Raw genomic sequence first — 22,388 nt, forward strand, 5'->3', positions numbered from 1 at the left:
GGCCTGTTGCGACGGTCGTGGTTAGGTGGCGCTGGACGAAGAAAACCAGTGTGGCCACCTCCACCGTGCTGAGGATCTCCCGGGCTACTACTGCCTCCCCCCTTAAGCGCCTGCAAGGGAGCCGGGTACGGGGTGCGGGACCCTTCCCCTTCATGTTCTTCCCGGCTCCCTTTGCCATGGTCCTGGGCAGGAAAGGAAAATAAAATAGGAAAGAAAGAATATGGAAAAAGTAAATAAAAGAAAAGAGTTAAAAAAGTATTTTAAGTAACCAAAAGTAGAAATAAACACTAAATATATATGTACAAAAATAAAGAGATAGGTAATGAGTAAAAAAAGTTAACAAAAGTCCAAAGAAACAAAGGATTGCAAAGATTAAGGGAGAATTGAAAAAGCATGCCCAGAACCATAGCAATTAATGAAAAACAAGATTGCCGCGCCCATTGCGACCACGTGGGTAAGTTTGCGCGATATTTTCCCTGCGAGCAGGCAAAAACGCACGCGAACATGTAATTGCGCCCCGCAAGTAGGAAATGCCCAACGCGAGCATGCAACTAGCGCCTGGAAACAGAAACACGCAACGCGAACACTGAAAACAAGATGGCCGTGACCATGTAAGACCGCATGAGTAACCCCGCGAACACGCAAAGCGCTCTGCGAACCCGCAAAAAAAATCAACAAATTTGCAGATTTTGCGGACCATGGATTCGCTTTCGCGTGAATTCGCATGCCGCAAATTTTCAAATTTCGCCCATACCTAATTTCTATGGAGTTGTACGCGAAATGTCCAACTAACTATGACGCCCCTGAAACCCATGAGTTTTCGGTAAATTTCTAGGTTTTTTTTAAATGCTATTTGCTAACTATAACATGCCTGAAGCCTATGGTCTTTCCAGTGAATTTCTTAGGTTTTTTATATTCTAATTTCTAACTATAACGTTCCTGAAACCTATGTTTTTTTCAGTGAATTTCAAAGGTTTTTTAAATGCTAGTTTCTAACTATGCCAACAGAGGTAGGACATGTGATGAAAGAAGAAACAACGCACAGAAAGAAAAAAAGAAATGCAGAAAGATGCAACAGAAGTCCACAAAAATGAAGAAAAGTGCAGGAAGAAGAAGAGATGTGCTGAAAGAACCAACAGAGGAGCAGAAAGTCCTCCTGTGCCCACTCCTGTTTAAGACGGGTACTGTTGGTTACTGAATCTGACTAACCAGGCCTAGTACCAGTGCTATGCTAAAAGACACTTAGAAGACAGTGAAAACACCTACATACTCTAGGGAACACTATGCGTTGGGGTACCCCTGTGATTAGCATGACCTCCTCTGTAGGACCCTAGTACATAATAGGGCAGGGGGATTAAAACGACCTCTTAAAGCACACAACAGTGTGAAGGGAGGGGACGGGGCCTGAGGTGACATGTGCAAACGCGCCCTGTGGCGAGTTTTAAGTTGGGGAAATAATTTCCCTTCAATACTGAGGGACCCTGGGGGCCAACTAGCCCACCAGGTACCTCCAGTATGCGGCAGGGAGCTGCATTGAAAAGACACCCCAGCTTACCCTTCAGCGCCCCCGGATGGTTCTCACTACCTTTTGGCATGTTCTCAGCCCTCAAAATTAGCTTATAGAAATGTTTGGTCTACTTTGAGACACTTCCAGTCACAGTTAGACACTTCTGGTCTGCATGTAAGCTTCTTGAACTTTCCATCTCTGATTCTCAGTATAATACCTCACGTGACACCACCTTTATGATCATCCAACCTTCAGACACTCTATTTGGTGGTTAGGTCTCAAAGGGCCTTTTACCTACTTTCAGACATTATTAGCAGGACATTAGGTCCCACCAAATATCCCTCATAGCACCAGTGTCTGCCTTCAGACATTTCGACAAGTTACCCGGGAGACCCTCTGCCCATCGGTAGGCACCCTCGCTCTTCTTTAAGACAACCCCAGACCAATCTCAGACACCCAAAGCAGGCTGGCCCTTAGACATCTCTATTTGGCTGTTAGACAAGTCGTCCTGTAAATCAGCCTGACCTCAGACACAACTATCTATTGTTTTAAGTAACTTAGTGTGGTCTCAGGGACCCTTGGTCTGCCTACAGACACCAGTAGCATGACCTTAGAGTACATGAGTATGATCTCAGAGACTCTGACACTTTCCTATATTTGTCCGCTCCACAATCTTTCTCAATTGTTCCTCAAAGAACATTAGCATTCTCTCAGATACCTCCAGCATGCACTATACTGAACCTAATTCTGTCTTTAGTTACCGGAACTGGTCATAACAGTCCTCTAGCTAGTCCTTAGAGGTTTTGAGTGCGCCCTCAGACACCTTCAATAGGCTTTCAAAAAACACTTGTTTCATCCCCAGAGACCATCAGTCAGACCTAAGAGTTTACCTCCAGATGCAAACAGCTGCACATCAGAAAGTGACATCCAGTATTCAAACAACTCCATTTGGCCACTGAACACCAGTTTGTCTGTTACTCATACACCTGCAGAGATCTGATCCTCAACTGCCCTGATCTTCAGTGACTGATTGCAGAGGCAGGTTGACTGCCACCCCCTCTCATGCCCTCCCTTAGCGACACACCTCACGCTCCTCTCTACTTTAAAAAAGCAGTCATAGGCATGCTCAATAGTCAATTCTGTTGCATAACTCTTTTGTTTCCCAAAGCTGTGTTATTCAATCTTTATGTTAGCACATTGGCCACCAGAGCGGAGGAAGCTGGGTTGTCCATCTTCTGTTATGCTGATGACACCCAGCTTCTTTTTTCCCTATCTGCTAATGATACCTCTAAAGTCTCCTTACAGACAGGGCTGCTTAAAATTGCCAGTTGAATGCACAACAACTGGCTAAAATTAAATGGGGGTAAAACAGAGATCCTGATCATAGGGAAAGATAAAGATCTTTGGGGCCCGCGTCATTGGCCCCTGGAAATGGGTCCACTTCCTCAGCCAGTCCAATAAGCTCGCAACCTGTGTGCAATGATTGATGATCAACTTTCCATGAAGCAGCAAGCCACTAAAACTGCTTCTATCTGCTTTACCATCTTGAGATGGCTCCGGAAGATACTATGGAGGCTGCCGGGATCTACCCAAAGAACTGTAATCCAAGCATTGATAATGTCAAGATTGGATTATGGCAACATCCTTTATCTAGGAGCCAACAAGGAGGTAATTCGTAGATTAGAGGTTGTACAGAACTCTGCTGCTAGGATGCTCTGCCATGTTCTTAAAACATCTTCCATTTCAGGCACCCTCAGGACCTCCATTGGCTAAGAATTTAGAACCAGATTAAATTTAAAGCTTTGTGCTTAATGCATAAAATTAAACTAGGTATAGCTCCCCACTATTTATGTTCCCTTGTCCAGACTTATCACCTGACACGCCTGCTGAGATCATCCTCCCAGGCCAAATACTCAGTCCCAAGATTCATATTTGCTCGCTTAGAGGGCCGTTCCTTCTCTTACCTGACACTCGTGCTGTGGAACACTCTCCCTATCCCTCTTCGTCACGAAATCAGTCGATTAAGTTGTAAAAACGTTAAGACCTGGCTATTTAACCAGTAATCTTGATCTTCTGTTTCTCGCATCTCTGGCGCCGGGAAACCTCCGGGTAGCTGTGCGCCCTACATATGTAATTATAATAATAATAATAATAATAATAAAGCTGAGTGGGGGGTGAGGTAATGATCTGATGAATGGAGCTCACTCTCAGAGAAAAAGAGGCAAGAAGGAGAACGCCACAAAGATTGGTTCTTAACCCTGTGCTATTCAATGCTTGATAAATATTAATGAACGTAAGCTGGAACGTAAAGTGTACCTTTTAGATATGTCATAAAGATCTAGCACAATCTTTAACCACCCAGCAGTATCATTAAGTTTACAAAGAAAAAATAAATACAAATTTACAAACTTTGCAGAAGGAAAGTTTTACAGATTTTCATCCCCTGAATTTAAGGCACAACGCAGATGAGCAGAGGCTGGATAATGTAGCTATATGTGGATTGGAGAAGGAAGGGAGATGAAACAGGCGCATTAAACATTACAAAGAAAAGAACGGCATCCAATGTGGATTTTTTTTTCAGTGGAAGAGTGTTCCTAAATCTAATAGGCAGAAAACGAGAGTGAAGAAAGGAAAGACTGAGTAATGACAAGAGATATGTATCCTTGAAAAAGCACCAAATTCCTCGAGTAACCTCCCTAAAAAACTTCTGGAGGTGAAAAGACTAAAATATTTATAAAAAAAACAGGGGACTGATGCAAGTGAATAGTAGAAGTGAGAAGTAAGGCTAAAGCTGGACCGTTGGTGTTTGGCAGTTCTTACCTGCACTAAGATTCTAGACTGCTATGTTTTTCTACTAAATGGATGATTAATTGTTGCCTCTTGGCGTCACCTTACAGTTGCTGCTGAGTCATTCTCAAGAAAGAAATCAGGAAAACCTCATTTGATACTGTTTTATTTTTTTGAATTTTTAGATTCATCTACGTTCCAATCCAACAGAAGACCATGTCAATTTCAGACCAGACAGCAATTGTAATGCCGGCTCTGGGACGCCCATTCAGATTAGGAATGCTCTATGACTGCCGCAGTGATGAACTTATCCCTGGTAAGCACCTTCAGCCTGTTAGAAGTGTGCAAAGCTTTATTTTGTGCTCTATTAAGCAAATTCTGGAATTTCAAGATTTTGTTTGCCTAATTCTCCTATTTGAGCATGATTAAGCAAGGAGTTGTTGTAACTGGCCTCAATGCTCTCCCCATCACCTACTGGAGTACTATGGAAGGGTGCAGGCTGCTCTACTACGCTGCTCAGTTGATTGACATTCCTGATCTGGAAATGGTGAATGGAGTTCCTGCCTCTAGGTGTATCATTTCGATTTTAGGAATTGGAAGAAATAGGAACACCAACGGGCAGTGTGCACTCTCCCATGGAACACCAGTAGGTGATGGAGTGGGCCCGCCAGAAATTCTGAAGTGGGTTGGTGGGGGGCGGTGCAGCTAGTTTACCAGTTAACAAGGCCGGCAGCAGGTATTTGGTGATGCCGCACAGGACTACACTGTGGCTGAGCCAACCCAGATCGCAAACAAATACATTTTTGGGAGGGTGAACAGTTGTATTGTGATGAGGTTTCAAAGGAGTGGATGAATGCCAATCCACACCACTCTCCCATTACCATCATTCGGAGTCGTCGTGCTCCCAGTATTAAGTGATCCATTTCCGCATTACAACTGATTTTATCATGTTCTATGGGTTAACTCCCGCTTTGCATGGTCTTTCTCCCTACTCCATAGGCCCAAGTCACAAAGATACACTTACACTTTTGTTCAAGTTTGTTACTTTTAGGTATTCACAAAGGTAAACTTATGTTGTGTAGTTTCCAGTAATCAGTAAGAACTGGGCATTTGTCGACAACATAAACTTAGGATGGTACCAGACTGATTCCATGCACCGCCACAGTATTTGTTGTCCATTAGACCAGGTAGCTCACAGTGCTACCATAATCCACCCCAAACCTAAACAGGGAGCAAACGGTTCTGGCAACCACTGAACATGACAACCATTGTCCCCAGGAACCATTGTAACAGACCTAGAACCTTTCGCTCAGTCACTTGTGCTCTGTTTTGCACAAAGACATATACAAAGAAAACACAAAGGGATGTTTTTCAATATTTATGGAAATTAAGTGATTCTTGTATAGAAAATATGTGCTGCATTCAATAAATAGACAGAAGCGGATGAAAGTTATAATAAGAGTCAAGACAGTGAATAACACCAGTAGCCCCACTATCATGCTGAGGCAGCTTATATATGCAGGCATATGCAATAATGTAACAATCAAGCATACTCCTACCACGCAGACCTTAACCTATGTGACTGGGGTGCAAATTTATGTTTTGCCAAGAAACCCCATTCTGGATGGTCTAAACCCATTACCTGGTAGGTAAGAGTGTAGGAACCCATCTTGGTCATGAACTGGGCAAAAGCTTCAGCATGTAACAACCACTCGAAGTCAGCAGAAGTGTCTCCTCAGATTATATTTGGAAACAAAAGGCTATATATAGAAAAGGAATTCTTGCCTTGGGCCAAGATTGTGATCAGGCTGCCATTGTCTGTATTCTCCAGATAGCTGTATTACCATATAGACATAATAACTAACACGTTTGCACAACACACGTAAGGGTCTTGCACACAGTGCAAGGCAGTGTGATAGTGTTCTCACAAAGTTCTCCATGTTATCAAGGTCAGTGTTACCAACACCCAAACCCTAGTGTCAAGAATGCAAATGTGTGTAAAAAGTTGATGTGACAAAGTGAAGGAAACTTTAAGAAAGAGCTGTGTACATTTAAAATGGCATTGTTTCCTACCAGGCTTAAGTGGGACACATGACACCCACTCCTCGTACATAGGTCGGCAAAGAAGCAAACTATTCCCACCTCTGAAAATGGAGAAACAGTTGGAAGACCGTAGTCTAAACCACGAGTGTTCAAACTCTGCGAGCGAAACCATGCTTGCCTTAACCACGCTTATGCCCTAACCACGCATATGTGTGGTTAAGGCAATGTGTGATCTAGCTGCTGGCTGCTGCTGATGGAAGCAGGAAGACCTCACAGGAAGCAGTAAGGTAAGTGGGGCGGGAATAGTTCTGGGGTGGGTTGGGGTTGCTTTGTGATAGTTTAGTAGGCTGGGGGGTCAGGGTAGTTTTATGGGCTGGGGTGGGTTGGATTTCCTTTTGTTGGCTGGGGGAGGGTCGGGTTTGTTTTGTTGGTAGGGGGTGGGTTGGGGATAGTTTTGTGAACTGGGGGTTGGTCATGGGTTCGTTTTCTGGATAGGGGTTGGGTTATTTTCTGGGTGGGGAGGGTTGGGAGTTATTTTGTGGGCTAGGGGATAGGTCAAGCGTTGTTTTGTGAGCTGGGGTGGGTTGTGGGTTGTTTTGTGGACGGGTGCGTCTGGGAAGTTTTGTGGGCTGGGTTGGGCATAGTTTTCTAGATGGTGGGTAGTTTTCAGGGCTAGGGGTAGGTCGGCGGTAGTGTTCAGGGCTGGGGGTTTGGATGTTGGTTTCAGGGTTGGGGGTTGGAGGTAGTTTTCAGGTCATGGGTTTTGGGCTATTTTTTAATGGCTGCAGTGGGTGGGGGTAGTTTTCAGAGCTGGGGCATCAGGGGTAGTTTTCAGTGCTAGGGGGTCAGATTGTTGGAGGATCTGGGTATTTTTTTTATTTGGAGTTAGGATATTAAGCCTCAGGGCAGGGAAATGGGTAGTTGTGGTAGTGTTTAGGGCTTAGGGGAGAGTGGGGTTGTTTTTAGGGCTGGGTCATGTTAAGGGAGAGGGTTATGGGGCAGGGTTTAAGGCCCAGGGCAGGGGAGGGGAATGGATAGTGGGTGTAGTTTTTAGGGCTTAGGGGAGGATGGGGTCGGTTTTAGCGCTGTGTGTCAGGGTGTTTTTTTAAAATAGGGATTTACCTAAGGACAGTGGAAGGGTTGGGGTTGTTGTATGGACAGCACAAGGGGGCGAGAAGGGGTCGAGGAAGTGTTTAAGGGTTAGAGACAGCATGGGGGTTATGAGGGAGTAAGCATATTTGGATCTCAGGGCGGGGAGGGGTCAGGTTGGAGTTTGTAGTTTAGGGTGGGGGAGAAGGGGTCGCAACCTCAGTCACGCATACCCCTTTGCTATTCCTGCCTTTACCATGAAAATACTTGGTAAAGGCATATGTGGCAAAGGAATGGGTGGTTAAGATGCATTTCTTGTTTAGGCTGCATGTTAGAGGCACGTGTGGTTTATCCACTCATGGTTCTATCATGCAACAGCATAGGTAAAGGAGAAATTCTAATACGCATATATTAAACTAATGATAAAATCCATCTTAAACAATCAGCCAATCATGCTATTCGGAGGCTAAAATCATAGAGACAATCAATAGGAGTTTAAAAAATGTAAAAGCATTAAAATGCAGGTCAATTTAAAATATATTTAGTAGTTAAAAACAGGCCGAATAAAAGTTCCCACCACACGGAGAGCCAGATGTATACATGGTTCCGAGAGGTAGAAGAAACACTGCTGTTCCCAGCTTTCACAGACAATGATCCCAGAGGCACACCTCGGAGCAAATTGATAGAGCAAATATGTTTCCATCCATCCCCCAAGGTAGCCTCTGAGGGAGTGAATACTGCAACCTGATTTTCTGTTGGAACAGAGCCTAGATCCAAACCACCATGTGCAGAGGCAACCCAGGGCAGTTCATAGAACATGGCCAGGAGCAGAGATTTCGCAATTGACAGCTGAACGGATGGGCCTTCAGTGGGTCCACCAGTATGTGTACGTCCAAAGTTACAACCAATTACGACCCCAAGCACAAATCCAAGGCACCCTTGTAAGTGCACAAGAGGCAGAGGAACACAGGATGTATGCAATGAAGCAATATTGGCCGGAAAGACAGGAATCAATGCTCATCCAGTTCTCGAAGCAAAGGTGCGCCAAAGTAATGAATCATTTTTTTCCTGCACAACAGGACACGAGGCAGTGCCAGCTCCATTTGATCTCAAACTGGGACATCCCTTGTGGAGAAAAAATATTAAAATCAATATCCCTGCAATTAGGAGCAGGACCAGCGGAAGATCTCCAAAGATACTTGAGAGGATGGAGTGGATGAAAGATGCTGACCAACCCAGAGCCAATGCTCCTGAAAAACCCTGCAATTCCAGTCATACTAGACATGTTATAAATACGATGATCCATCTCACCAAAATGTTGTGTGAAGTTGGTACGGAGAAGAGCATGTATCTCCGAAGAGGAACGCTCCACCTGAAAATCAAACATCTCCATGGCCGTAGTTGAAGCCACATCTTTTTGAAATAATAAGACTTTCAATTTGCTCAAGGTGCCATAATGCACGCTGGTAACATTATTTAAAGGCCACAGCCTTTCCTCTATAACTACATGGGCAGTTGGAAACGGAACTTGTGTAAAAAATTTACCAATGGAAGATCCGGTCACCGCATAGGCATTCCGTGTTTTCTTCCCACAGCAACCATGACTGGATACTCCCATTCAAGAGAAATCTGAAAGTCTGATGTATCATGGCCACTGGAGACCCTTTCAAGTAGCAAGACAGGTTCAGGACAAATGCACTGCATGCTTCCTGCAACAAAACTTCCTTGCATACTGGAGTGGAGAAGTGTGGCTCACTGGTTAGAGGCGGCAGACCCTGAAGCAGAGGTCAGCTCGGGACCAGGGTTCAATTTCCGTCGCGGCAGGGTCTTGGGTCAATGTCCGCGGACTCGATAATTCTCGCCTAGGTGCCTAAGCTAACCATGGGTCCCACTCTGCAAACTCTGGGCAATAGCTTGCTTAATCTCCACAACGGCCCTATCAGCGCCGGGGATGCCTGGCTCCACCTTGGGGGTGCCCAGGAGGGACCATCTCACAGGGAAATCCAGGACGGGTTCCCCAGCGGTATACAGCGCCAGGACACTCCGAGATGGAGTAACAGTGCGCTTTACAAGTATACATTTACATTTTTTTTTACATATACTAGGGACCGGCTTAAAGTATTCTCCCAGTCAGAGCTGCTGAGAAAAATATCAGTATCCTTATTCCAACACCAGAATGTGAAAGGAAGCACCCGATGTTCATGAATAAACCCCTCATCTAACGCTTCATATCTGCCCACTTGATGGTGTTGTAAACAGTACTAAAAATGAAAGGTCAGGAATGGTAATGTAATGTAACCCATTGATTGTTCAATCTGAGGATGCTATTTCAGCAACGGTTAAAGGTAATTTCTCTAGCATGTCAATGTGTAACAGTGTGTATTTTGCATCTTTCCGTGCCATAGTTATCTGCTTTTCAGAAAGGTGATATGGTGAGAACAGATATGTGAACGCAATTGACAGACCCAATGAAGGTTGTAAGAGGAGTGGGGCAGGGATGTGTTTTTGTCCCCACCTTATTTTCACTTTTTGTAAATGGAGTGGTGAATTACTGAGCGGAAGCCCATGCAGATGCCCCTTCATTGGGGTGTGTAAAAATAAGCACATTGCTTTTTAAGGACGATACGATTTTAGTTTCTAAAACCCCAAGTGGCCTTCAACTCCTACCAGATCGTTTCATGTCTTTCTATGTGAGCAGAGGTCTAGAAGTAAACACCTCGAATACCAAACTCTTGTTAATGAACCCCCATAAATCATTTAAAGGGAAACTTTTACTGGGGGGACTCCGCTAGAAAGGGTAGACTCCATTGCATATCTTGGTATAACCATCACCGAAAAAATAGAATGGAAACATCATATCTCAAAGCAAATTCTACAGCAGAGGAAGACTTCTGGGGTTAAAATTTTAGAACATAGGTCATCACAATTTAGACCGATTGCAGCACCACTACAGATATATGATCAGAAGGTGGTTGGTTCGGCTCTTTACGGGGCCGAAATCTGCAGATTTCACAATATGGAGGGCCTGCTTCTTGCACAGAAAAAATTCTTAAGATCACTTTGCTCACTTCCCCAGAGTACCCCGCTTACTCCCCTATGACTAGATCTGGGCAGAACTACAATCATTGATAAAGCGAGGATTTGACCTCTTCTATTTTGGTATTGCATTAAAAAAACACCTGAGCTGGTCCATTTTGCGACTGCCACCAAGGAGATTCCTCAGCTGGATCGCTTTAAAAAAATTGCTTGGTTCCGTAATGTCAAAACACTGCTGTTTCAAATAGGCTTGGGGAACCTTTGGGAAGAAAAAGATCCTAGCTTGCTACCTAGCAGAGAGTGGGTTAAGTCTTATTATTGGAAATGGGTAGCAGAGAGAACACTGACACAAGCGAAAGGAGGTCGACTTACGATGGAGTTTAAGATGTTTGGTGTGTACAAACCCTATATGGACTTTATCACTGTCCCGCAAGAGAAGAAGCTGTTTATTCAATTTAGATTTGGATGTCTCCCCTTCAATTCCTTTACTGCATCATTGAATAGGGGCTCCAAAGTAAAAACAGTTAGTTTCCCATGTTGCCTTGAAATAGAGGAGACAACTAAGCATATTCTCTTTGCATGCCCTCTATATAAAAACCCACGATCTCTATGGCTAGCCCCTGTCTGCAGACGACTAGGAACTCGTAGTCACCTAGAGGCACTATGTATCCTCAGGACAGATACAAGGCCACTAACAGTATGTGCAATGGCCAAATTCCTGAGGAGGTTTTGGTTTATTAGGAGGCAGAAGCTAAAATTAATTGAGCATATCATCTGATTAAGTATTACTTGTCATAAAGTGTTTAGTTTGTACTTTATGTCTTATGATCATGGTATTTTATGACTCATGTACAATTTACAGAGAACTGAGCTACTCTGAACTTCCAACAATTATGCACCAGCACTTTTTGGATTGTCTATGTGTTTTTAGCTTTTACGGTTTTAATACCTTGAAAGCCAGTTCTTTAAATCTATTTCTAATATTTAATGGCTCGAGTTTTAATATGTGTGTTGTTGTATTAATAACATCATCTACTTTGGCTTACAATTCTATCATGTAAAATGTTGTTTTATTTGCCATACTTTTGTACGCCTACGCACTTTGATGGTCTGAACGACCGAATAAAGTTAATGATGATGATATGTGATGGTCATGTGCCGCCAAGGCCCGTGGCCAGAAAGCAATGTTTATAGTGCGTCGCTCAATAATAGAATTGACCAAAGTTGGGACTGCCCATGTTGTAATGCAGACATGTCTTGCAGACGCACATCCATCTTAGATGAGACAATCTTATCTAAACAATACATTTTAGATGATATGGTGGTCATACCATTGTGTACTACTGTGAGAGCCTGTTCTAAGTTTGCCCTGACTATCTCATGTTGTCTTTCAGCAGCTTCTTGTTGAAATATTTTCCATATCTCATTATAGACGGCATACAGTAAGCACTTTTGATGTGGTTTTGGAGAACCCAACAAGAAGTCCCATATTTCCAGTTTATCAGATAAGAGGGACAAGTGCTGTTTTACCGGAGACTGTGTTCAGGTCTTTAGCCAATCAAGGCATAACTTCTTAACACTGTAAGATTTTACCACCCATGAATGTTCACTCTGCAAATAGTAGATGCCAGGTCTATTGGCTGAAAATCCCTTGCATTACCCAGGAATCTAGTTTGACACTTGTTAGTGTCTAGTGGCCATACTAGCCATCCCTTCCAATTGGGATCTGATGAATTATGTTTATTCAAACCAGCTTATTGTCAATAGCGATTTCATCGCATTGTGTTAGCTGCTGCTAGTTCTCAAATCATATAAGAGTAGAAACCTGTGGTGTGTTCAAAACCTTTATTTTGGCTAAGCCAAGAAAAGGAGTTTGTTGCACAGTTTTGTTTAGGAAAATCATTTGTTGTGATATTAAAATGTCCCTAAACAAAGCCTCAGTTTCCCAACCTGCCAATCTTTAGTCCCCCTGATAGACTTTACACCCACGGTATCCCTCAAAAAGTCAAAACCTTGTACAGATAGCTGAGAAAGACAGGAAACAGAATAAATCAGCCTGATGTCAGTTAACCTCTTTTTCTTTGAAGGTCACAGAGCAAGGCTATAATAAAATGAGGCTGGGTCAGATGTGTCATAATGATAAAAATTGCCATACTTCTATCCAAATGCTTTTGAACAACACCTTGGTAGTATAGGGCAATGTTCCTATTGTGTAAAGTTGAAAACTTCACAAGCAATACTAGCTGTGTGTAGAAATTAATAACCATAATGTTGAAAACCAAACATCTCATTGAAATATACTGTGCCATCATATAACTCATCAGATAAAAATACAGTTGAATGTTCTAGATATTCTAACATTTTGTATACAGTATCAATGTCCTATTCATCAGAAATAGTACTGGGAGTCATAATATCATTCAAGGAAATTATAAACAAATGCAGAATTTATGGGGTTTCAGTGAGACCATAAACATCAAATAATACCTAATCCCATACAATGCCATCCGGAACTAGAATAGGTGAAATGTTCACCAGGGACAAGTCTTGTTGCTCTCAGTGAGTTGATGCATCTGATGCGTCTGATTTCAGAACCAAATTAACCATATGTAATGTACAGGGTTCTGGCATCAAATGTCCATTGAGGAGCAAAAAGAACACAATCACAAAATCAATCCAGAGAATCAGGAAAAGTAATACAATTGTAATCCAAAGGTGTAACCATGGAGAAATGGTATGTCCTTTTCAGCCAAAGATAGAAGACATGCACCTTCAGTTCAAAAGGCAGGGGTGGTGGTGACTCTGATGCATCAGAGGATACGTCATCAAAGTCAATGAAGTGTCCAGAAGCCATAGAGTGTATTCTTGGCAGCTCAGCAGGTTGTGTTGAACTTTATGCAGACTCGATCTGTGGTACATTGATGTAGACCTTGTAGACCTTGTTATTTTGTAATTTTCAGGATTACGAACAGAAATCTGTGTTTCTGTACTAGTTGACTGCACAGTTGTTGTTGTTTTTGAAACAGGTAAAAGACATATTTCATTGTTGTTTATCATTGTCTCTTGTTGAAGAGAGCGCGCTTCATTTGTAATTAAACCTCCATCTGAACCTCCTTTTTGATAGAGAGAGGAGATTGGTGGCTACCCAGGAGCCCAAGCAGCCTACTGTTTAAAATTAGCCACATAGTGTGTTTTGATCGGATCAATGGAGATAAATTGTTTGTCTCAGCTTCTGGCAAGGGGCAGAAGATGTATAGTTTGTATACCTTCAACAGCAAGGACAGGCACAGGCGCTCTGTAGGATGGCCAGAATTCTTTCTTTTCCAAAATCTTTTCTCAGACTGGATCTCCGACTTTTGGGATCAGCCAATTCTTGCCAGAACTACCTTCACTTCTACAGTGGAGGTATGTTGCTTAGTTCATCCCAGAAGTCATTCAGTTCTTGAAAAACATCCAAATGTTCATTGATGCCAAAATGTCCTTCTGAAGTGGTTTGGACGTTGGCGAAAATGACGGCGTGTGCTTTCACCTCCTCCCATGGTGCAGTTTCTATTCACTTTTCTGTGCTCTGTTTACATGAAGCGACACTCCTATTACAGAAGGAAAGGTGGCGGAATGCGGGGTGCACCCTCGGCTTTCATCTGAGAGAATTTCCTGCTTGTACGGAGGCAGTACCAGACGGAAAGCAGCCTGGCCTGTGCCCTGATCGCCCCCGTCCACATAGGAGCTCAGTCGCAGGAGTGGCGGCTGCAGGTGAGACCTTCCGTAACTCACACACTGATGCAGTGAGGCAGAAAGACTTCAGAACGACAGGAACGAACATAGGAACATCGGAACGCTGCTGAGTCTATCAACGCCCCAGAGTCAGCTAAGTTAACTGATAGACCGACACTGATGACAACTAACTTAGTCCCTGGTATGTTGCACGTGTTCGTGCCTAAAATGGTGGGCATACTCAGCATGTCGCAAAGGTCCCTCCGGAAGAATTTACCGTTACTCCCATACCAGGTCCGAGCACACATAGTAAGGAGCATTATTCTGAGTCGACTTGACTATGGAAACACACTACTGCTGGAAACACCTAGGTACCTGATTGGGAGACTCCAGAGAGTACAGACGGTGGCGGCTAAGCTGGCCCTGACTAGACCACGACGGTCATCCACATCCTTGGCACTGTCGGACCTGCATTGGCTTCCGATACTCCAGAGGATTCAATTCAAGTCGCTGTGCATTGTCCTTAAGGCACTGCACGGGCTGGGACCTATACCGCTGCAGTCCAAGTTTAACTGGTATAAGCCCACATGGAGATCAAGAAAGTTAAATCTGGCGGAAGAGCCTTTAGATACGCGGCAGCATGCCTCTGGAATAGCCTGCCAGTTGAGCTGAGACAGATGCATGATCTGATGAAGTTTAGGGGCAAAGTTAAAACCTGGCTTTTCCCTAGAGTACAGACTTAGAGTAGAGACGGGTGAGCCCGGAAGTGTAGTTTCTGTCTTGCAGCGCCAGGATGCCCGTTGGGTTACAGTGCGCTCTATAAATCTGAAATACAATACAATACAAAGGAGACTTCTACATTAACTCCAGGCATTTCCCCTTGAGCGCACCCGGGATTTAGCTTCTCAGGCCGTTAGCCCACATTGTATCTCGGCGGCTGCACCCAGTGAGCTATTAATATAGCAGCGCTTCACAGGATCTGTAATTGAATGTAAGAGCTGTTAATTAGAATACTATGCAGCAAATCGACTGATACTTGGCATATAATACATCTTAAAAGCAGCAAATTTTAGTTATTAATATAGCAGCGTGTCACAGGATCTGTAATTGAATGTAAGAGCTGTTAATTAGAATACTAACCAGAAAATCGACTGATACCTGGCATATAATACATCTTAAGAGCAGCAAATCAGCGCTATTGATGTATTTATCGTATTTGGACATGAGCTGGCAGGAGATTAACTTTTAAATAAATAATTCAATCATTAAATCATTAATTCGATAGTTGGGAATTGTGCAGGAAACACGCTAACAAAACAGCGGCAAACTGCTCTGAGCAAACCTCTGTTGTCCTTCAATTGTCACATAACTGACATATGTGAACCATGTAGGATCCTAACGCTTATGTGTGTTGCTGTTGGTATCTGTGAAATACTTTACCTCACAATCTTTACTCATGTTGCCTGACTTCAAAATGGCTGCCACCTAAAGATGCCTATCTCTAACCTCAGCTTTGCCTGACCCTAAGATGGCCGCTTGTGTAGACAGTTCTTAACAATTCTGAATCACTACCTACCATCACTCTGCCAATAAGTTAGCAATAGGGACTAACAGCCATACACTATCCTCCCTGCTGGTCACTACCCACAGGCCACAGCGAAAAACAGAGTCTTTCATTTTACTACTACCTGCAAACACAGTTTATTGCCTACAGCCTGTAACTCACAAACTACATAAGAATTACAACTATCACATTCGTGCAACATGGGAGAAAAAGAAGCCACGAACCTCAAGAGACTCAAGGCCGACCCACCAAACCCTGACTCACCTACTAAAGGTAAACGGGACATTAACATGACGATGGACACAATATTAAACAAACTAGCATAGGTTCACGATTTGGCAAAATCAACGAAGGAAGAAATCTCTGCAATCAGACAGGACATAAGAGATACCAATGCCAGGCTATCTGAAAAGGAGAGCAGAATAAGCCATTTGGAAGACAGAGACAAAAATCTGTAAATCCCTCAAAAACCTGTCAACCACAACGGACTCTCTGACAAAAAGAATGTCTGAACTTGAAGATAGAAATCGAAGAGAGAACCTGCGTATGTTCGGTATTCCGGAGGGAGAAGAGGATCCCTCTGGTTCATGCATCTCATTCCTGGAATCCTGGTTCACACAAGCAACTAACCTGTCAAGTTTGATTGGACCCACAGGGTCCCATCGAGAATTACACCAAACCAAAAAGGTCCAAGACCAATTGTATGCAAACGTCTCCGCTATCAACATGTTGAGCAGATCCCGGACTTCATGCGTAAGAACAATCATATTCTATGGAAAACCAACAAAATCTTTAACTCCCAAGATTGCAGTTAAGAGACGGTGGATGTTAGGAAAGGCTTCCTTGCTCTTCAACCCAGGCTATGCTCCTTGAACTACCAGTTTGGTTTTGCAAGCACAACACGATTCTGTGCGGTCATTCAAGGGGTCCCTCAAGTCTTCACGGACCCCCTACAACTTAAAAGATTCCTCGACGGTCCAGATGACCTCTCAATGGACACTGCAACGCCGGGATCCTCCAAAGCAGGCACCTGTACAATGTAAATGTAAATTGATACTTGTATAGCGCACTACTCACCCGCAAGGGTCTCAAGGCGCTTGTACGAATACCGCTGTGGAACCCATCCTGGCTTTCCCTGTGAGGTGTCCACTCCTGGGCACCCCCAAGGTGGAGGCCAGGCATCCTTAGGGTTGTGGGGGCCGTTGTGGAGATTAAGCAAGCTATTGCCCAGAGTTGCAGAGTGTGACTCCATGATTGGAATGGGCACCAAGGCGAGAATTATCAGGTCCATGGAATTTTTGAGCCCAAGACCCGATGAGGCGGGGAATTGTACCCTGGTCCCGGGCTAGACCTCTGCATCAGGGTCTGCCGCTCTAACCATTGAGCCACACTTCTCCACCTGAGTATCTCTCAAACTTAATCTAATACTTGTCTGTTGGTCTAATGCTTTCTAATGTTGTAATGCTTTGTATGTTATTTACCCCCAAATGTACATGCACAGCTTAATCATATTCAGTGTTTTATCTAGACATCAGTATACATCAGTATACATCAGTATACTTGTTCAATTTGGATATACAGTCATAATATCTAGTAAAAAATATAGAATTACCTTAATATCGAGTTAAAAATATAGAAAGGACAGAATATTGAATGGACAGAATATGGACAACAAAAATATCGAATGAAATGGACACAATATCGAATGGACAGAATATAGACAGCAAAAATATCGAATTTGAGGTAAGTAATATCGTTTTACATAAATATAGAAAGTCAAAATATCGAAGTATTTAATATAGATGTAAAATATATCGATTTTTTAATAATATCACATTTTTGAAAGTGTTTATTATGTTAGTATATGTGTGAAAAGTGTATATTTATTTTATAAATTATTCTAAGTAATGAATTTTATGGTATTTAATTTTTGCGTAATTTAATTCTGTAGTGGGTTGTGGGTTTATAGGGGAATAGGGTGGGAAGTAATTTAATTATAATTGATTAAATGTTTTGATTTATTTATTGGCATTTATCTTAAGATAATTGTTAATTAATTTTAATTGGTAATTAATTACATTATACTTGCCAATCAATTTTTATTAATTGATTAATTGATATTTATGTTAATTTTATTAATTTATTATCTGTAGCGGGTTGTGAGTTTATAGGGGAATAGGGTGGGAAGTAATTTAATTATAATTGATTACATGTTTTAATTTATTGGTATTTATCTTGAATTTATCGTTAATAATTTTGTAATTGGTAATTAATTAATTTAAAAATTAAATTATAATTGGTAATTAATTTTTATTCATTGATTAATTGATCATTATGATAATTTTATTAATTTATTTACTGTAGCGGGTTTTGGTTTTATAGGGGAAAAGGGTGTGAAGTATATTAATTGTTATTAATTAAATTTATAAATGTATTGATTGGTATTTATTTTTAAATAATTGTTAATTATTTTTCATTTGCTAATTAATTAATTGTAAATTGGTAATTAATTTGTATTAATAGGTAATGATTATTAATAAATACATTTTTTTGTATTTTTATTTGATTAAATAATATATTATATTGAATTTGTACTTATTGTTAATACATTTTTAATTGGTATTAATATATATATTTTTTATTAATATATGAAGTATTTACTTTCCCTACTGTTGCACTCACTGGAGTGGGAACAGTAATGTTTACCCCTACGCTATCCTACGCTTTCTCTGCTGTTGCACTCTCTGGAGTGGGTATAGTAATTTTTACACCAACGCTATCCAAAGCTTTCCCTTCTGTTGCACTCACTGGAGTGGGAATAGTCATTTTTACCCTCCCACTATCCAACGCCTTCCCTACTGTTGCACTCTCTGGAGTGGGAATAGTAATTTTGACCCCTACGCTATCCAACGCTTTCTCTACTGTTGCCCTCTCTGGAGTGGGAATAGTAATTTTTACCCCTACGCTATCCAACGCTTTCCCTACTGTTGCCCTCTCTGGAGTGGGAATAGTAATTTTTACCCCTGCGCTATCCAACGCTTTCCCTACTGTTGCACTCTCTGGAGTGGGAATAGTAATTTTACCCCTACGCTATCCAACGTTTTCCCTATTGTTGCACTCACTGGAGTGGGAATAGTAATTTTTACCCTCCTGCTATCCAACGCTTTCCCTACTGTTGCACTCTCTGCAGTGGGAATATTCATTTTGAACCCTACGCTATCCAAAGTTTTCCCTACTGTTGCACTCTCTGGAGTGGGAATAGTAATTTTTATACTCCCGCTATCCAATGCTTTCCCTACTGTTGCACTCTCTGGAGTGGGAATAGTAATTTTTACCCCTACGCTATCCAACGCTTTCCTTACTGTTGCACTCTTTGGAGTGGGAATAGTAATTTTTATCCCGACGCTATCCAACGCTTTACCTACTGTTGCCCTCTCTGGAGTGGGTATAGTAATTTTTACCCCTACTCTATCCAACGCTTTCCCTACTGTGGCCCTCTCTGGAGTGGGAATAGTATTTTTTACCCCTACGCTATCCAACGCTTTCCCTACTGTTGCACTCTCTGGAGTGGGAATAGTAATTTTTACCCCTACGCTATCCAACGTTTTCCCTATTGTTGCACTCACTGGAGTGGGAATAGTAATTTTTACCCTCCTGCTATCCAACGCTTTCCCTACTGTTGCACTCTCTGCAGTGGGAATAGTAATTTTGAACCCTACGCTATCCAACGTTTTCCCTACTGTTGCACTCTCTGGAGTGGGAATAGTAATTTTTATCCTCCCGCTATCCAATGCTTTCCTTACTGTTGCACTCTCTGGAGTGGGAATAGTAATTTGTACCCCTACGCTATCCAACGCTTTCCTTACTGTTGCACTCTTTGGAGTGGGAATAGTAATTGTTATCCCTACGCTATCCAACGCTTTACCTACTGTTGCCCTCTCTGGAGTGGGAATTGTAATTTTGACTCTTTCGGCTATCCTACGTTACAAATATTTTATATTTTTTATTGATATTACGTTCATATTTATATATATGTATTAATAAATCAATTTGTATGTTTTTTTTAACTTACATTAATTATTTATTAATTTTAATGTTACGTATTTTAAGTATGTTTAAGTTAATTATATTTATTATTTCATTAATTTCTAATTACTTTGAAGCATTTAAAAAATCGATATTTTGACTATATATTTTTTACAACGATATTTTTGATTCGATATTTTTGTACTTACCTGTTTGGAGATAGGAAGTCGATATTTTTGTATTCTATATTTTTTACTCGATATTTTTGTCATCGATATTGTTTCAGTGATCCTTCAATTTGCTAGTGGGCCAATACTAACTACTGGCTACCTGATCTGTAATGGCTAATAGCCCATCACTAGCTCATCTCTAATTAATTTCTAGCTCTCTGCTTTTTGACTAATACCTTAGTAACGTTTACATGCCTTAAATCCTGTTAATGTTCATATTGACGCTCAAATGGGATAGCTTTAGAAGACAGCTGATAATGTATTCACAATAGGGGTCCCCTGAACCGCTCCTCAGACAAACTTAGTTCTTGTCATGCAAACTTAGTTCTTGTCATGCATTTAAATTTAGCTCTAGTTATGTAGTTTGAGTTTTCTGTTCTTGGAATAAGAAATGGTTTCATATGTTTAACATGGCTTTGTTAGATGCAATGGGAGGGGAGCTATTTTTGCCTTATCACCATGACTACTAGGTACTTTCAGGGTAAGGTGGGAGGGGTGTTTGTCCCTAATTTTTCGTTTTTTCTTTCTTCTTAATGTATTTTGCTTGCTTTTTTCTGTGTGTTATTGTTTTTCATGCTCAAGTGCCAGATTCCAATGTGTGATGAACCAGAAGAGTATACCTGCACGCATGTTATTGACCTGCATATCATGAGAATATTTATAGCGATAACGTACGCCTTGTTACATATAGTCTCATACAGTCATCGTGCTTGACTGCTTAATAGCCTTTCACTCTACTGCCCTTTTATGCTGTGGTTCACACACCGATATTCTTCTAAATTTGCTCCGGTATACAGCACACCATTCACGGCTCATTGCAAGATGGGTATCACACACTGCATGAGCAAAACACTCTCCTGACAACATTAACTTCGCCAGGTGCCTTGGCACACAACAATAATTATCTCAAAGTTGTCTCACTAAACGTAAAAGGCTTAAACCATCCGATCAAGTGGAGAAAGATACTTGATTATCTTCATTAAAAAAAGGGGATGTTACTTTACTTCAGGAGATGAAGATTGACTCAACACAATTCCTTTCACTTAGAAACAGATTATACAGTGACGATGTGGGTTCTGACGCACTAGGGATAAAGAATGAGGTTCTTACCTTAAATGCAAAGGCATCTAATATTGGCGTACTAAATAGAACTTCCGACACTAAAGGGAGAGGGGTCTACGTGAAACTTTCGAAGGACAACAAGTAATTTTTCGTCACTAACATATACACCCCTAACAAGGACGGTCCAGAGTTCTGGATTGAGCTGAGTGAACATATATGCAGGATCCCAGATAATACAATACACTTAATGGCCGGTGATTTCAACTTACCCTTGGACCCGACATTAGATAGGGACTCCCGCTGTCCTTTTCCGCCGCAACAACAATCGCAAAACCCTTCTCAATCTCTGCTCACGCATTACCTGATAGACTCATGGAGACTACAAAATCCCGGAGAGTCTACACTTTCTTTTTGTCACCACACAACACCTATTCACGCATTGATTACATACTTATCTCTGGGAACGCTTCTACTAACATCGAGGAAACCTCAATTGAGCCAAGAGTAATTTCGGATCACTCATGTATCACACTATCATTAACCATGGTGAGTAATGTAAAGAAAACAAATCTTTGAAGGTTGAACAATGAAGTGTTACAGAAGGACACCCATAGGCGTGCCAAAGAAACTGCTTTACAAGAGTACCTTAAGTCCAATAAAGAAGGCGAAACATCTGATCTTACGCAGTGGGAATCTCTTAAATGTGCCATTAGAGGGGAGATCAGAGAAATAAGGACGGGTATGAATAAAGATGCCAATAGCAACCTTGCACGTTTAGAACTAGAAATTGCTACACTAGAGAAGAGACCTATAATCAATAGAGATACCCTCATCCTGAATGAAATAATGAATAAGCAATATAAACACAACAAGATAGTTTGCGAAAGAGCAGGGATATGGCTGAAATCACAAAAGAACACCAAGCTATGCGAATCCAACAAAGCAGGCAAGAGCCTTGCCGCCTATCTAAAGTTCAAACTACAGAAATCGATGATAAAGACCACTCTGGGGTGACTCACTCTGACCCTGCCAAAATCGCAGAACTTTTTAAGGATTTTTAAAACACTCCATACAGCAAAAACAAAAATCTAATAATTGCTTGCTCCCCACGTTATCGACCCAAGATCAATCAGAACTTAATAGTCCGAGCACTGCTTCAGAACTTGAATCCTAATCAAAGCACTTAAATCTGGGAAAGACGGGTTTAACGCAAGGTTCTACAAATGCTTCGCCCCAACACTGACCCAACCATTACTCAACCTATATATTGAAATTGCGACTACCGGCCACGTTACTCTGGCAACCTAAATGTTCAAGTACTTGGGCCTGG

General features: G+C 41.8%; 1 protein-coding gene across 1 annotated transcript in view; it reads left to right on the forward strand.

Annotated features, from left to right (window-relative positions):
* LOC144773585 (uncharacterized) overlaps positions 1–22,388 on the forward strand; it is a 136,030-nt gene that overhangs the window by 22,993 nt on the left and 90,649 nt on the right. Inside the window, exon 2 of the mRNA XM_078658712.1 lies at positions 4,480–4,610. Within this exon, the coding sequence (XP_078514838.1) occupies positions 4,511–4,610 (100 nt within the window). The 5' untranslated portion in view covers positions 4,480–4,510. The remainder of the gene's footprint in view (positions 1–4,479; positions 4,611–22,388) is intronic.

The sequence above is a fragment of the Lissotriton helveticus genome, chromosome 8, assembly GCF_964261635.1.
Source record: "Lissotriton helveticus chromosome 8, aLisHel1.1, whole genome shotgun sequence".
NCBI classification, from domain to species: domain Eukaryota; kingdom Metazoa; phylum Chordata; class Amphibia; order Caudata; family Salamandridae; genus Lissotriton; species Lissotriton helveticus.